An 18,276-nucleotide genomic window follows, 5' to 3' on the forward strand; every position below is an offset into this window, starting at 1 on the left:
CGATATTTCCCGATCCGATTGCATTTTTTTTTTTTGCTCCCGATTCAATTCCAATCATTCCCGATAATTTTTCCCCATCATATACATTTTGGCAATGCATTAAGAAAAAATGAATAAAACTTGGACGAATACATGCATTCAACATACAGTACATAAGTACTGTATTTGTTTATTATGACAATAAATCCTCAAGATGGCATTTACATTACTAACATTCTTTCTGTGAGAGGGATCCACGGATAGAAAGACTTGTAATTCTTAAAGGATAAATGTGACTTTGTATATTGTGACTAAATATTGCCATCTAGTGGATTTTTATGAGCTTTCAGTAAATGATACTGCAGCCATTTAACTTCTGCCCAAATGCATGATGGGAAGTGCAACCATGACTGTGCGTAATGGTACCAATTGATTTATTTTCTCAGCTTTGGGAAATAATATAGGGTTATAAGAAAAAGACCAACTACTACCTTTCTTCCCCACATTGCTTCCCACGATATTTCTAACCGATGAGAGAGGGGTTGTAAGGCTTTAGCCAATTAAAAAAAAGGCTTCAAAGGCTGCCAAAATTCTCTCTACTCATTTTACGTTGCCATTTAGCTCTACGTATATGTAATACGGTGCCATTATAGATTGAATGCAACAACGCGTGAATGGGTAGTGCAGCGCATGCGTTAATTGCATTAAATGTTTTAATGTTATTACCGCCGTCAACGTGATACATTTGACAGCCCTACTTTAAGCGAAAACTAAAGACTCTGGATAAGTGTAAGACATTTTGTCTGTAACGTTAAATACAATTAGAAAACGATTTAATTGAAATATATATATATATATATTAAAAAAGACATGTCCGATATTTTTTTGCCGATTCCGAGACTTTGAAAATGACGTAATCGGACCCGATCGATCGACATCATCTTTACTATTAACTAGAGATATCCGATCACGTCATTTTCAAATTATCGGCAAAAAAATATCGGCCATGCCTTTTTTTAATATATATATATATTTTTTTTAATTAAATCGTTTTCTAATTGTATTTAACGTTACAGACATAATATGTTACACTCATCCAGAGTCTTTAGTTTAGGCTTAAGGTAGGGTTATCAAATTTATCCCAATAATGGTGGTAGTTTTTTAAAATGTATCATGTTAAAAAAAATTTACACAATTAATGCATGCGTTGCACGACCCACTCACGCATTGTCGCGCTCAATCTGTAATGGCGCCATTTTACCTGTATAGAGAGATAAAAGGCAGCATATAATAAGTAGAGTGAATTTTGGCAGCCTTTGGAGACTTATTTTAATTGGCTAAATCCTTACAATCCCTCTCCCTACAATTAGAAAAATCATGGGAAGCAATGTGGGGAAGCAAGGTAGCATTTGATCTTTTTCTTGACAACTTATTTTATTTCCCAACGCAGAGAAGATATATAAATTGGTAGCACTACGCACAGTCATGGTTCCACTTCCCATTATGCATTGGGGCATGGCTGCAGTATCATTTACTGAAAGCTCAACAAATACACTAGATGGCAATATTTAGTCACAATATACAAAGTCACAAGTCTTTCTATCCGTGGATCAGGAGCAAAAAAACATGATCGGAACAACCCTACTATTAACCATTGTGTTTTTTTGTGTTAGCTTTGAAGCAGTTGAGCACACTAGTCACGTACGTATTTAAACTGTCCTTATTTGATAAAACTACATTTAAGTATTTTCTTAAGGCATTTTTTAGTACGTTCTGCCTGTATGCACAAAACAAAACAAGTTTAGAGCGCACGGTAATACTTTAGGTGTCAAATTTGACAAATGTAGACGTTTCACCGATGTAGGAGATTTTGGCAGAACAACGGATGACAGTCAGCTTGTGTGGTCATTTGTTTTGATGCTTCTGCATTGGGTCGTCTTGCTCAGCGCGTGTCGGACTGCGAATTAGTGCGCATGCGTAATACTTGAATGGTCTCAATGGACAAAGGCAGTCTGAACGGGAACGCCAAAAACACAGATATGAAAAAAAATCGGATTTGTGCATTAAGACCTGTAGTATGAACCTAGCCTAAGTCCCACCGGGGCTTATTTGGGCAGTTGCCCGTGCTGTGCGGAGTATAACCTAAATAATTGTAAACTGTTGTCATAACATTTATATCATGGATATTATCTGAAATTCAGGCTTGTAACTCCCACAGCATGGCAAGTGGGCATTTGCGTGTTGTTTTCAGCACCATTTTCTGCCCATCTCGTCAGTTTAAAAATGACTTTAACCTAAAATGTGCTCTCTGTAATTATCATACGGAAACTTTGATTCAGCTGTTCTGGAAATGTGAGATAAATTTTGGCAAGCTATTTTCTGTTTTATTTTAGAAAAATATTGATCTTTGATCTTTTGGTAGAGCCTATAAGAAAGAATGTTATTTTGTAAATCTGTTTATTTTTGGCTTTTTTTTAAATTCCTAAGTGAAAATTAAAATACTCCAAAACAAAACCTCATCTTATTTGCTTTGAAAAAGAAATGTCTCTGCATTTTAAGTCTATATCAAAGTTTAAAAAAAACAAAAAAAAAAAAAACTAAAAGGCTCTAAAAACATTGTATTTGTGTTCCAAATTGAATGTCTTTGTCTTTTTTTTTTTTTTTTTAGACACCATGGTATTTTGTACTTATAATATATATTTTTTTAATGTAAGCAGTTACAACAGTCGTAAGGTTGTGAATGTATTTTTACATAATTACAATGTTGTAAGTCCAAACATGTTAAAATTACTATGTGGTCAATGTACGAACAGTTCATTTTTAGAGCAGATGTGTTTCATCTACCACCGACCGTCAATTATTTTTGATCATTTTTCAGGCATATTTACTTTGACTTAAAGCCCCAAAGAACGATCCTCCGATTCCACAAATTAGGAGCAACACACTGAGTGCAAATGCCATCTGTGGAGAGACAGAAATATATGCTGTGTGGTTTGCATTGAAAATAATAAGGTTAGATATATATAAAAGGAGTAGAGAAAGGATGAGGCGTTACCTTTGCAGTGGAGATCCTCAATGTGAAAGACAAGGAATGGCTCATCTTTTCTACTTTGGCCACTAATTATCCACCAAACAGGTTCTGCCACAAGAAAAATCCAAGCCCAAAAAAGCCATATTTTCCTATTTAAAGATTGGCCTGCCATGTCTGAAAGCACATACTGGTAATTCAGGTCAAGAGAGTCATTTTGATCATCATAAATGTTTTTTGGGGGAGATCCAGTCCGTGTTAGTGTATAATTTATAAAGTATTTTCAATTGTTATACAGTGATCCCTCAATTATTACTATTAATGGGTAGTGTCACCACCATCACATTTTAAACATTTTTTTTTTTTTTTTTGCGTAGGTATAATATCAGTCAGTGTATATAAAACCTTATGAATGCATGGTATCATTAGAACAATAAATAATTGTTTGAAACCAGTGTTGTTTTGGCAGCCATTTTGATTTTCGTCTTAGTCCTTTGGACGAAAATACTTAATAGTAGAGATGTCCCGATTGATCGGGATCCCGATCGATCGGGTTTGATCACGTCATTTTCAAAGTATCGGGTTCGGCAAAAAAATATCGGGCATGCTTTTTTGAAATATATATATTTTTTGATTAAATCGTTTTCTAATTGTATTTAACGTTACAGACATAATATGTTACAGTCATCCAGAGTCTTTAGTTTAGGCTTAAGGTAGGGTTATCAAGTTTATCCCAATAACGGCGGTAATTAACTTTTTAAAAAATGTATCACATTAAAATATTTAATACAATTAATGCATGCGCTGCACGACCCACTCACGCATTGTCGCGCTCAATCTGTAATGGCGCCGTTTTACTTTATATAGAGAGCTAAAAGGCAGCGTAAAATTGGTCGAGTGAATTTTGGCAGCCTTTGGAGCCTTTTTTTAATTGGCTAAAGCCTTACAATCCCTCTCTCTACGATTAGAAATATCGAGGGAAGCAATGTGGGGAAGCAAAGTACCGTAGTAATTGATCTTGTTATTTCCCAACGCAGAAAAGATATATAAATTGGTAGCACTACGCAGAGTCATGGTTCCACTTCCCATCATGCATTTGAGCATGGCTACAGTATCATTTACTGAAAGCTCAACAAATACACTAGATGGCAATATTTAGTCACAATATACAAAGTCACATTTCTCTAAGAATTACAAGTCTTTCTATCCGTGGATCCCTCTCACAGAAAGAATGTTATTTGAATGAAAGAATGTTGTTTTACATATAGTTTATATGTGCCCAGACATATTGGACTGTGTCAGTGATTTCTGTAAGTCTTCAGCAGACACTCTAGGGTTCTTTTTAACCTCTCTGTGTATTCTGCACCGAACTCCTGGCGTCATCTTTGGTAGACGGCCACTCCTTGGGAGAGAAGCAACAGTGCCAAACTCTATTTGTAGACAACTTCCCTGACTGTTGATTGATGAACATCCACTTTTAGAGATGGTTTTGTATCCTTTCACAGTTTTATACAAATCAACAGTCCTTGATCGCAGGTCTTCAGACAGCTCTTTTGACTTGTGATGCACGATAATACATTTTTCAACCGATATCGATAACCGATAATTACCTGGCCCTTCCACCCGATAACCGATGATGTCACGCCGATAATTCTATTCAAATATGTATGTAAAATTTTAAAGTATACAAAGATCAAATGTTACTGTGCAAAAATGTAATTTAGTGCTATTTTTTTCCACATCAAATGTGAACAAGTAGTAAATTCCAACAACTAAACAATGGCAATGACATTGTGTAATGGTAAGCTTTTGGCAACAATTACTTAGAGAGTAAACACCCAAGTTGCACAAAAATGCCTTTAAAAGTAAGCCATTCCTAACATATGTCACATTACTACACTGCAAAAACACCTCCTTAAAACTAGCAGAATTGGACAAAACTGTTGATTGCGCACATTTGGAGGCCGAGTCAAGCATATAATTATCGGATTGCATTATCGGTTGAATTTCAGTTTATCTGGATTATCTGTGTAACGTCATAATTGCCATTATCGGCCGATAATTATCGGTGACCGATATTATCGTGCATCTCTACTTTTGACCGAGCCATGATGCACATCACACAGTCCTTCTCATCAAGACATTTCTTACCAGGTGTGTATTTTATAGTGGGCAGGGCATCAGACAATCCTTCTCATCAAGACATTTCTTACCAGGTGTGTATTTTATAGTGGGCAGGACAGTTTTAAACCGATCATCAGTGATTGGGCACACACCTGACTTAAAATGGTTGGTTAAAATTGGTTTCAATTACTCTTAAAGTCTCCTTAAGCCTGAGTTATACTCCCGCGTTGCGGTGACGGCGCAGCGACTACGGCGTCATTCGACATTCGATAGTTCTGCGGTGAGGGAACGCGTTGCTCTGTAATTCACCGCCAAGCCACTAGAGGGGTGTGGCGTTGTGTTTGTATGGTTTTGGGGCATGCTTGTTGACTTCCGCTAGTCTAGTTTAAGGGAGAAAAAAATAAACGATGCAAAATGTAACTCTTGAAAGTAAATATTCTGCTCATCAACATTGAATAAATATTGAACATACAAATGTTGAGGGGCAGGCGACGCAGAAGACTGTTTCGAGGCAGTCTGGCCGACTTTTGATGCCGCACAGAGAGTTTTAGACTCGGGTGGAGAGAGCTAGCTGTGGTGGCTAGCTTCAAACTGGCGTCGAGCACTGCGTTCAACAGTCTGAGCTGACCAATCACAGTCCGTTTCTGCCACGTCATACGCGTCTACGCGATGCGAAGGTTAGAAAATTCGAGAGGCGCGCGTCAGGCTCCGGCGCAGGGTCGTAACTCGGGTCTTCCTTGACGCCGCAGGTCTGACGCGGAAGTATAACTCGGCCTTTAGGCAGAGGTTGACTTTGTTTTTCCCGTTGTCATTGTTCGCATGCTACGCTCATTAAAATATGAAAACCTAGTTAAAGCAGACACTGTTTTTATATCTGCTTGATTTTCACAAAGATCAGATCAAATTTGATGGTGATTTTAAACAAAAATTTGAGACATTTCAAAAGGTTCAGATACTTTTTCAAACCACTCTACATTCTAAAATATGTTTTTAATTTCTCGATTTGTTAATAATTGAAATGCGCTCCTTTAAAAGTGCCTTGTTAAAAATGTTTACCTTTTCCCCCTTTCAAATTAAATAAAGTATATTAGAGCGAATACTCGAGCAACTCGAGTAACTCGAGTTTAAAAACTGATCCGAAAAATTTTATTCACTTCGAGGAATCGTTTAATTTTGCCAGCTTTAAGCATCACGTTTTGCCCGGACTACTTTTAATGCGGGACAACGCGCTGATGTCTCGCGCATAGAGGAAGAAGCAATAAAAAAAAAATTTAAAAACACCTTTCTGCAGCCAACAGCTGCTAAAAACGTTGCTAAAAACTAGCCCGCATGATGCGGTGGTAGCAGGTAGCATCTGATGCGTCTCATAGATATCACATGTATGTTGAACTAGATGCGAAATGACAGAGTCAGCGGTGTTAGTAAACAGCCGCCATCTTAAAGCAGTACACTTCTCAGCGCTAATAACATTACCGTTACTGTCACTCGCGCGTATGTGTTCGGGTGGTCACACATGTTTCCCATGCGCTTTTACACAAGCGCATTACTGTTTAGCCAATCATATAGCCTGAATAGTGTGAAACGTAGGCCACCTTGAACACTCTGTGCACCTACAGGGATGATACACCCAAAATAAAAATAATTACTGATAGAAAAAAAGACCAATGAAAGAGAGAAATTGCTTTAAACGGGTTCATTTTCATGTTGAAATACAACATTTTGTAATGCAAATGAACGGGAAATTGCGGTTTTGAAGCCAGCCTCCAGTGGAAATCTCCGGTACTGCAGGCAAGGTTATGAAAACCCTTGCCCAGAAGTGGGTTCCCCTTGATTTGTCTCAAAACTATAGTTGATCTCCGTCTAGAGTGCAAATTAAGGCACACTCGAAAACATCTCGGGTACATACATAGGGATGTTCATTCTCGCAGTCAACAAACGTCCAAGGGTTGTCTTCAATAAAACACACAAAATTGATTAATGTATGAATCTGTTAACACAATGCTAAAGGAAATGTGACACACATATAAACTGAAAAATAAATTTGAGTTAATTATAATATTACCATCGGTAGACGTATCAGAAGTCACTGCGCAGCCCGAGCCACTGGTGAATATCCCAACAAATTCTGTGTCTGAACCATCAGTCCAAGTCAAGCTCAACTGGAAGTGAATATTGACAAAAAATCATGTCATTTGAAAAGAAGAAAAGTGTTGCATGGTTTGTTTGAAGTGAATAGAACAAAAGTGTCCACCCCGTGAAGCAACTAATCAACAGGAAGCTACCCAATGTCGTTAAGGTGGTACTTGATGAGATACCGTACATACTCAGTCAGTCGCTCTGGCAGATGGGTCGCACCCATGGTTTGCAGTTAGAAAATTAGGTATATTTGGTTGACCCTCGTATAGGTCGCACCACAATATGGAAGATTTTTGGGCAAATTTTTGGACCAATTTTCGATAACAATAAGTCAAAAAAAAATTTGTCAAATCATTTATTGACTATATTTTTATTTAGTAGCAACTAAGCCTGAACGATATATCGTTTAAACATCGCCATTGCGATGTGCGCATGCGCGATAGTCCCATCGCTAGGACGTGCGATAGTTTTTTATTTTTCTCAATCCACAAGCCTTTGTTCTGTTTCATTCGCTCGCACAGCCTCCCTCACCCCCTCTCCCAGCTCTCAGTCACTGCGGCACTTGCTTATTAAAGTTAACGATGTCTTTGATCTTGCCAAAGAAGGGACTTCACACGGGCAGCGATCTGTCAATAATCGTTTAAATTGTTAAACAGTTTCTGCAAGGAAGCGCGGGCTGGAATGAATGTGTGCATGTGTGGAGACGTTCGAGACATCTAAAATAAACGCCGGAAGTGATCCTGAGGAGTTTGTAATTTCTACATGTCACTCCAAGAGTCTCAGCCAAGGTAGGTAAACAGAAGCATTTAATAAAGCCAAGCATTTTTCTACTACAGTACTTTAAAAAAATGTCTTATATGTATCTCTTTCCAATGCTAAATCTGAATAAATACATTGAGCGCACACACAAAAAGAAAAAAATATTGGGTGGGGTCGCTACTTCACGGTTTTTCACTTATCGCGGCGGGTTCTGGTTCTTATTAACCATGAAAAACGATGGAATACTGTACACTGTGGTCATAGTGAGTCATCAAAAGTCTTTCCAAACAACTATTCGAGTCATCTAGTGATTTTAAAAAATATATATATATATATTTTTTTTAATATCGCAATATATCGCAAACTCCAAAAAGATCGCAGCAATAGTTTTTTCCAATATCGTTCACGCCTAGTAGCAACTAACATACATAGAGACAACAAGGAAAACAACATGATGCCAAAGTGGCAAATATATTAAGTTTCTACTTTTTGTTTTTTTACTGTTTTAACGTTCTTAACTGTCTTATGCTAACTTCCTCATCAACGTTGCCCTCAAAATTCCGTTTCATGATCACTATCACATTCAAACATTTTTTTAAATCTCCTAATCGGGAGATTTTTTTGGAGGCAGGGGGTGGAGGGGCAAGACGGGTGCACGACGTACAGAGTTGCAGCTTTGTCTTGTTTTTATTTTTTCATAAGTACCGTTTCTCTAAAGCAGTTTTTCAACCTTTTCTGAGTCACGGCACGTTTCTACATTGGAAAAAATCCTGCGGCACACCACTAGCCGAAAATGTTCGAAAATTACTGTCTGTTCAGTATATACAGTGGGGCAAATAAGTATTTAGTCAACCACTAATTGTGCAAGTTCTCCCTCTTGAAAATATTAGAGAGGCCTGTAATTGTCAACATGGGTAAACCTCAACCATGAAAAACAGAATGGGGAAAAAACAGAATATCACATTGTTTGATTTTTAAAGAATTTATTTGCAAATCATGGTGGAACATAAGTATTTGGTCAATACCAAAAGTTCATCTCAATACTTTTTTATGTACCCTTTGTTGGCAATTACGGAGGCCAAACGTTTTCTGTAACTCTTCACAAGCTTTTCACACGATTGTATACATACATATACAGTGGGGCAAATAAGTATTTACTCAACCACTAATTGTGCAAGTTCTGCCACTTGAAAATATTTGAGAGGCCTGTAACTGTCAACATGGGGTAAACCTCAACCATGAAAAACAGAATGGGGAAAAAACAGAAAATCACATTGTTTGATTTTTAAAGAATTTATTTGCAAATCATGGTGGAAAATAAGTATTTGGTCAATACCAAAAGTTCATTTGAATACTTTGTTATGTACCCTTTGTTGGCAATAACAGAGGCCAAACTTTTCCTGTAACTCTTCACAAGCTTTTCACACACTGTTGCTGATATTTTGGCCTATTCCTCCATGCAGATCTCCTCTAGAGCAGTGTTCGTTGTGTGAATGCTTTGATAATTCTCAAAAAAATATGTAGATTATTTTAACATTAAGAAAACTTGCGTTTTTTTCTGCCAACTCGAAGAAATAAAAATAATTTGCTGCAGCTGCGTTTTTTCCGCGTCACTCAAAAAAAAAAAAAAAAAAAAAAAATCGGGTTTTTTGGGGCTCGGGCCTGCAAATCTAGTTAAGTGATCGAGCTCGGGCCAGGTCGGGCCTCAATACCAGCGGGCCGTGTCGGGTCGGGCTGGATTTTTTAGGCCCAAACTAGGCTCTACTTTGCAGGCAAGTAGTATTATTGTCTCTGCTACAGTAATTTTTGGGATTTAGCAACAAGACAACTGGCTTGGAGGGCTTTGTCATTTGCCTTTGCAATTTTCTTCAAAAATGTTGCCTTTTTCTGTTTCCACGAAGGCGAACAAAATAGTCCATCGATTTATTTAGAAGCGCCGGGTGTTTCGTTTGGAGATGACGTTTAAACTTGCTTGGCACCATGGCGCTGTTGGATATCTACTCGTGTCGCGTTCAAGAACTGCTTGTATTTCTAGCCATCAGTCACCTTGCTGTCGTCGACAATGTTAGAATAAAATGGATTGACGGTCAGTTGACATACGGATTAAATGGAAAGGACACTTTCGTTTATATCAACACTTGACGAGTCTAATCAAATGATATACAGTAGACGCGCTGGGGTCCACATTGTCGCGGACATCAAGGTGGCTGATGGCTAGAAATCCCAGCAGTTCTTGAACGAGACACGAGCAATACCTCGCTCATCTGTACACAACCGAAACCTTCTACTTACTCCTTCCTTACTATAGCAACGACGTTTATATATTAAAAAAAAAAAAAAAAAGCGATATGGGAATATTTCTCGCGGCACACCGGATGGTCTCTCACGGCACACCGGTTGAAAAACACTGGTCTAAAGTACAGTGCATATTTTTGTTGTTGTATGGGATGTTGTATGTTTTTATATTAAACAATTGAAGATTATTTTGAACACAACTTGTCTATATAGTTAGCATACAGAGCTAATGCTAAATTGTATGCTTATTTTCAGTTTTACGACGGTCTAAATTGGGTAATGGTCAGAGTGTGGACAGCATATCGAGCGCACTTGCATTTTTGAGCAAAAATTTCAGTTAAAAAAAATTGTGACCTATAAGCGACTGTATACGGTAAATCTCTTTTTGGGCTTGTATTTGTTTGAAAAGTAGTGTTGCACCGATAGGGTTGCGACCTTTCAGAAATAGAAATAAGGGACCCCCCCCTTCACACCCAAAGCCGTACTGGCGAGAAAAAGACAAAAAAAAAAAAAAAACTCCTAAAATGCATAGAAATATATCTATTTATTAGGGCTGTCAAACCATTAAAAATTTTAATCAAGTTAATTACAGCTTAAAAATTAATTAATCGTAATTAATCGCAATTAATCGCAATTCAAACCATCTATAAAATATGCCATATTTTTCTGTGAATTACTGTTGGAATGGAAAGATAAGACACAAGATGGATATATACATTCAACATACGATACATAAGAACTGTATTTGTTTATTATAACAAGATGGCATTAACATTATTAATATTCTGTTAAAGCGATCCATGGATAGAAAGACTTGTAGTTCTTAAAAGATAAATGTTAGGACAAGTTATAGAAATTTTATATTAAAACCTCTCTTAATGTTTTCGTTTTAATAACATTTGTAAAATTTTCAATCAGAAAAATAAACTAGTAGCCCGCCATTGTTGACGTCAATAATTACTTACACAATGCTCATTGGTGCTGAAGCCTATAAAATCAGTTACACCCAAGCGCCAGCAGAGGGCGGCAAAACTCCATAAAAAACAACTAACAAATGGGCATTTCACTATACTGTCATTTAAATCTGTCTGAGCGGGGCATTGCGTTAATTGCGTCAAATATTTTAACGTGATTAATTTAAAAAATTAATTACCGCCCATTAACGCGATCATTTTGACAGCCCTACTATTTATATATATTTCGTATCAATTCAATTTGGAACGCAAATTTTAATTCCCAATTCGGAACGATTCCTTATTTCAAGGGACGGGTAGCAAGCCCGTGCACTGATACCTGGCTGTGTGGGACACCCCGAGACTCTACCGATCATAGACTTCATAATGATATTGACGGGACATGGGGCGCAGGGCTGATTAATAGGGGGCCTGCATTGTTGCCGTGGCTGTCAAAGCTGAAAGAGTGGAATCGCAGACAAAGAGCTTTTTTCGTTGAAAATTCTTGTGAATAAATGCTTAAATCCCTGAATTCTTTGTCGATATGGACGCAAAACAGTCTCGGTTCTTGGTTAAAAGCAAAAAAAAAAAAAAATGTCCAGTTAGCATTTATTGTGCAGTACGTAAGTATGACGAAGTACGATGCTAGTCTGTTAGTCTATGTGGCGGCCACTTTATGCAAAGAGCTTTTCCGGTGAAAATTCTTGTGAGTAAATGCTTAAATCCCTGAATTCTTTGTCAATATGGACGCAAAACAGTCTCGGTTCTTGGTTAAAGGAAAAAAACAACAACAACAATGTGCAGTTAGCATTTATTGTGGAGTACGTAAATATGTCGAAGTACGATGTTAGTCTGTTAGTCTATGTGGCGGCCGTCTAATGTAAACAAGAGCTTTTCCGGTGAAAATTCTCGTGAATAAATGCTTAAAACCATTTATATATATGAACATAAAACAGTCTTGATTCTTTATTAAAAGAGCAAAAAAAAAGAACAGGCAGTTCGCATTTATTTTACGTAAATATGTCAAAGAATGATGCCAGTCTGTTAGACAACGTGGCAGCTGCCTTACAACAAAGAGCTTTTTACATTGAAAATTCATGTGAAAAAACGGAAAAATATAATAATTACCTTGAATCCTTGAATAATTTAAAATCACTCCAGAGACGATCCTTCCTGTTTGTACGCGGTACAGCTTTCTTACTGTTTCAACCTAAATCCGGCGTTGGATCGCTAGATGTGTTGCTGCTACCAGAGGCGTCGCATCCCATTGGGCAAACCAGGCAATTGCCTAGGGCCTCCAGCCAGCCAGGGCCCCCAGAGGGCCAACAGTTTTAACACACGCAGCTTTATTGCGCTGTTGCAGCGACAAGTGTAGGGAGTGTTTCAATACCGTGGAATAATTTGGCAGATTATCTAATGATTCTGTTATCAATCCCAATCAGCACTAACCATGTCACGCTGATCATACATGTTTAAGAAAGTCCAATCAGCTATTAATACCATATGATTGTTTAAAGGGTGACCCACCAGGTACTCTCTGGAAAGTCCTTGCCGAGTTGTTTCACGTTGATTTTCACAGGCCACCTCATTATTCATATGACTGCTTAAACAAATGGAGATTTTTCCCAAAGAGTCTAATAATGGGTCCATCGTATTCCTCGTCAAATACTCAATAAGAAAGATATAACATACTGTATATGCATCTAAAATAATCCTAAACAATTTTATTAGCAAATTTAATACTAATTTTGGTCGGTAGTCCACCAATCAGTGGTTTTTACAGAATAATTTGAATTTGGTGAGTCGTAGGGCCAATCTGACTACTGATTTCACACAAATGTATATACCTCCACTTCCGATGGTGGTATTTTTGTGTTGCTACTCTTTCTTCTATAGACCCTACCCACGTGACGTCACAACTCCTTCCTCCTGACTGGTGCCGCCCAATTGTCCGTCAACACATCATGTTTCCTTGTTACGGCTACGTACATTCCTCCTATTTACGACATGTTCTTCTGCTCGTTAACATTAATAATCAAAATGGTGAAGGCGTGTGTGGCGGTCGGTTGCAATAACAGAGAAGATAGACGGAGAAGACGGAGAGACTTGAAGTTCTACCGGATTCCGAGAGACCCGGAGAGAAGAGAGCGAGATGGGCTGCTGCAATTCGACGAGAAAACTGGGCTCCAAACGATTACCACAGATTATGTAGTAGTCATTTTATATCTGGTAAGATGCATTTAATATATATTTTGAGGGTTTTGGGCTGACAACCACAATTAAGATCATTGCTAGGCTAATCGCCGACAACATACACGTATGTATGTAGTGAGAGTGCTATCTCTAAACCATATAAACATTAAAAGCCCTAACTCCATTGACAAACGACATGAAATACATTAGACTTGACAGTGGATGTTAGCAATAACATAAGATTTTGAATTGAATTTCGTAACTCACCTTTCCAAGCACAAGATAGATTCCTGCCGAATTTTCGTGGACGAGGACCTGTTTCACCCAACCAGCAACGAAGTATTTATAAGCCTCCAAGCTCTTAAAGTTTTTCAAACTTTCGTGAGAATAGGCTGATTTTGTGTGGACAAGATAGTTGTACAGTTCAGGGTAGCTAGCAGATGTCAGGCAAATACGGCGGAGACAGCGGGTCGAAAAACATCGATTTAGGCATCAAATATGGATCTGGCGAATGGATAAACTGAAGCTTTTCCACATAACGCCTTTTATGCAACGCATCAAGTGAGTTTACGGCATCCGAAAGCACCGGGTCTTCCATGAAATGCATTATAAATTGCTCGATCAATTGAGACCATTGATAATACAGACACAAAATGACGGACAAGTGGGCGGAACCATACAGCGAGCACGTGTGACGTCGGTGGGTAGGGTCTATTGCTCCAAGTCCAACTGTCCCCCTTACTTGCACACGCTCGAAGGGCCAAATGTTGCTTGTTGCCTGGGGCCCCGGGGACCCTTGCTACGCCTTTGGCTGCAACCACTGCGAAAAACTGAAGCGGATTGTGGGATGGCCCCCTACTTAAAGGCGAGGCGCAGTGAAGGTCAAATCTGACCCGTCAGTATAATTATGAAGTCTATGTACCGATACCACTTGAATGTAAAGTATATCTATAATAGCTTGGTCAGACACTACTTACCTCATTGGCTGCCACTGACGAAGCTAGTTCACTAGCGATACACTTTATTTACCGTTAGAAGGATGATTGGACGCAACACAATTATCTATCATCATCTTGGGAAGGACGACCAGCGCTCCTTATTTTACAGAAGTGGCAGCTGGCGGCCATCTTGTGTAGGGTTAGTATCTAGATCTCGGAGAGTACATTATTACGTAGCATCGGCATGTTATTTCTTCGTTCTCCCGAAAAGTCATTGTATTGCCAAATCGGTATTGACACTAGTATCGGTGCAACTCTAGTATAGTTATTGATGTAGTATTTTCATTTATATATTAGAGGATTTTGTGTCAATGCTTCACCACTTCGTTCAGGAAGAGTCCAATCCATGACCCGGACTGAACGTCACTGATATAGTCAACCAAAGCAAGTTCCGCTCCATTCTGGATGGATGCAAGATGCCCACTCTGGTTGTTGCAGGCACTCTAATTGAAAAAAAGAGAAGACACAAGCCAAACATTTGCCACAATGTGAAAAAAAACAAAACAAGCAAAAGTGTTATGTTGTCATGTTGTGATTATGGATTTTCGAAATTAACAGATAGCTGAAAAAGGAAAAACTAGTTGTTGGAGAGATGCTCATGTATAGAGATGAGTAGTAAAGTGCTACATTTACTTACTTGCTAGTAACGTTTTGGGGAAAAAAAAAAAAAAAAACACTTTTAAGTAGGGTTGTTCCGATCATGTTTTTTTGCTCCCGATCCGATTGTTTTAGTTTGATTATCTGCCGATCCCGATGTTTCCCGATTCGATTGCTTTTTTTTTTTTGTTGCTCCCGATTCAATTCCAATCATTCCCGATAATTTTTCCCGCTCATATACATTTTGGCAATGCATTAAGAAAAAAATGAATAAAAGTCGCAAGAATATATACATTCAACATGCAGTACATAAGTACTGTATTTATTTATTATGACAATAAATCCTCAAGATGGCATTTACATTATTAACATTCGTTCTGTGAGAGGGATCCACGGATAGAAAGACTTGTAATTCCTAAAGGACAAATGTGACTTTGTATATTGTGACTAAATATTGCCATCTAGTGGATTTTTATGAGCTTTCAGTAAATGATAATTCAGCCATTTAACTTCTGCCCAAATGCATGATAGGAAGTGCAACCATGACTGTGCGTAGGGGCACCAAATGATATATCTTCTCTGCGTTGGGAAAGAACATAGGGTGTTAAAAAAATGATCAACTATTACCTTTCTTCCCCACATTGCCTCCCACGGTGTTTTAATTGCTGAGAGAGGTATTGTAAGGTTTTAGCCAATTAAAAAAAATGGGCTGCCACAATTCTCTCTACTCATTTTACATAGCGTTTTAGTTCTATATATACGAAATATGGTGCCATTATAGATTGAATGCGTGAGTGGGTAGTGCAGCGCATGCGTTAATTGCGTTAAATATATTAATGTTATTACTGCTGTTAACGCAATAAATTTGACAGCCCCACTTTAAGCCAAAACTAAAGACTCTGGATGAGTGTAAGACATTTTGTCTGAAACGTTAAATACAATTACAAAACAATTTAATTAAAAAAAAAAAAATATATATATATATACAGTGCCTTGCAAAAGTATTCGGCCCCCTTGAATCTTGCAACCTTTCGCCACATTTCAGGCTTCAAACATAAAGATATGAAAATTTAATTTTTTTGTCGAGATTCAACAACAAGTCGGACACAATCGTGAAGTGGAACAACATTTATTGGATAATTTAAACTTTTTTAACAAATAAAAAACTGAAAAGTGGGGCGTGCAATATTATTCGGCCCCTTTACTTTCAGTGCAGCAAACTCACTCCAGAAGTTCAGTGAGGATCTCTGAATGATCCAATGTTGTCCTAAATGACTGATGACGATAAATAGAATCCACCTGTGTGTAATCAAGTCTCCGTATAAATGCACCTGCTCTGTGATAGTCTCAGGGTTCTGTTTAAAGTGCAGAGAGCATTATGAAAACCAAGGAACACAGTCCGAGATACTGTTGTGGAGAAGTTTAAAGCCGGATTTGGATACAAAAAGATTTCCCAAGCTTTAAACATCTCAAGGAGCACTGTGCAAGCCATCATACTGAAATGGAAGGAGCATCAGACCACTGCAAATCTACCAAGACCTGGCCGTCCTTCCAAACTTTCTTCTCAAACAAGGAGAAAACTGATCAGAGATGCAGCCAAGAGGCCCATGATCACTCTGGATGAACTGCAGAGATCTACAGCTGAGGTGGGAGAGTCTGTCCATAGGACAACAATCAGTCGTACACTGCACAAATCTGGCCTTTATGGAAGAGTGGCTAGAAGAAAGCCATTTCTCAAAGATATCCATAAAAAGTCTCGTTTAAAGTTTGCCACAAGCCACCTGGGAGACACACCAAACATGTGGAAGAAGGTGCTCTGGTCAGATGAAACCAAATTTGAATTTTTTGGCCACAATGCAAAACGATATATTTGGCATACAAGCAACACAGCTCATCACCCTGAACACACCATCCCCACTGTCAAACATGGTGGTGGCAGCATCATGGTTTGGGCCTGCTTTTCTTCATCAGGGACAGGAAAGATGGTTAAAATTGACGGGAAGATGGATGCAGCCAAATACAGGAACATTCTGGAAGAAAACCTGTTGCTATCTGCACAAGACCTGAGACTGGGACGGAGATTTATCTTCCAACAGGACAATGATCCAAAACATAAAGACAAATCTACAATGGAATGGTTCAAAAATAAACGTATCCAGGTTTTAGAATGGCCAAGTCAAAGTCCAGACCTGAATCCAATCGAGAATCTGTGGAAAGAGCTGAAGACTGCTGTTCACAAACACTCTCCATCCAACCTCACTGAGCTCAAGCTGTTTTGCAAGGAAGAATGGGCAAGAATGTCAGTCTCTCGATGTGCAAAACTGATAGAAACATACCCCAAGCGACTTGCAGCTGTAATTGGAGCAAAAGGTGGCGCTAAAAAGTATTAACGCAAGGGGGCCGAATAATATTGCACGCCCCACTTTTCAGTTTTTTATTTGTTAAAAAAGTTTAAATTATCCAATAAATTTTGTTCTACTTCACAATTGTGTCCCACTTGTTGTTGATTCTTGACAAAAAAAAAAAAAAATTTATATCTTTATGTTTGAAGCCTGAAATGTGGCGAAAGGTTGCAAGGTTCAAGGGGGCCAAATACTTTTGCAAGGCACTGGACCAGCTCATGTATGTAGATTACGTTGGAGGGAAAAAAAACTACCATTGTTTTAAAAAGGAAAAATCAGGCAGTGTAAGCAGTTGCTCACAATGTTACTCATTTCTTGTGTATTTTTTTTCTCCGAATACTTTATTTAACTTTAGTAAATATTTTGGATGACTACTGATACTTTTGAGTAATATTATTTAGAAGTAATGCTCCTCTTTGTTGAGTAAAATTTTTGGCAACTCCAACTTTGCGCAATTCTTTCCTACCTCTGCATCATTAAACGTCAGTGGCTCTGTTCCAGTGAGGAAACAGCGATTGTTTAACTGAATCCAGTCATCGGGGCAGCGATCACCTGCATAAACAAAACAATAAAACATGATTGCTTCTGAGTTGTACTGATCGTGCAAGCCCTCAAATCAACCACGGTGTGCCCCAGGGTTCTGTAATTACGCCTACCATTTATGGCGTGGTACTAAATACTTCCTGTGAGAACGTAACAGCACCATTTTTGTCTCTGGTTTCATACAGAAAGCGAGACTGCTTGCGTCACAGTTGCATGACAGGAATTAGAGCGATTTTTAGAAATTCTCTGTGGTTGAGGAATTTTGATCC

At 38.3% G+C, this 18,276-nt stretch overlaps 1 protein-coding gene across 1 annotated transcript; it reads right to left on the minus strand.

Moving 5' to 3' along the window:
* Window positions 1-6,967: 6,967 nt before the first annotated feature.
* Window positions 6,968-18,064, minus strand: LOC130921390 (snaclec echicetin subunit alpha-like). The gene is made up of 4 exons (XM_057845223.1): window positions 17,931-18,064; window positions 14,786-14,908; window positions 7,194-7,290; window positions 6,968-7,081 (listed from the first exon to the last, which is right to left on the minus strand). Exons 1-4 carry the CDS (start codon window positions 18,039-18,041, stop codon window positions 6,975-6,977), a joined length of 438 nt encoding a protein of 145 aa, XP_057701206.1. The 5' UTR covers window positions 18,042-18,064; the 3' UTR covers window positions 6,968-6,974.
* Between the last annotated feature and the right edge of the window lie 212 nt (window positions 18,065-18,276).

This window comes from Corythoichthys intestinalis, chromosome 9 (assembly GCF_030265065.1).
Source record: "Corythoichthys intestinalis isolate RoL2023-P3 chromosome 9, ASM3026506v1, whole genome shotgun sequence".
NCBI lineage: Eukaryota > Metazoa > Chordata > Actinopteri > Syngnathiformes > Syngnathidae > Corythoichthys > Corythoichthys intestinalis.

What these genes read in the sequence shown, in the direction of transcription:
- LOC130921390 (XM_057845223.1), bottom strand. Translation starts at nt 18,041, where the DNA reads ATGTTTTATTGTTTTGTTTATGCAGGTGATCGCTGCCCCGATGACTGG. An exon ending in TGACGTTTAATGATGCAGAG is followed by an intron (nt 14,909 to 17,930) that starts GTAGGAAAGAAT and finishes TTTTTCAATTAG; the next exon opens with AGTGCCTGCAACAACCAGAG. An exon ending in TTCTGATACGTCTACCGATG is followed by an intron (nt 7,082 to 7,193) that starts GTAATATTATAA and finishes GTTTTATTGAAG; the next exon opens with ACAACCCTTGGACGTTTGTT.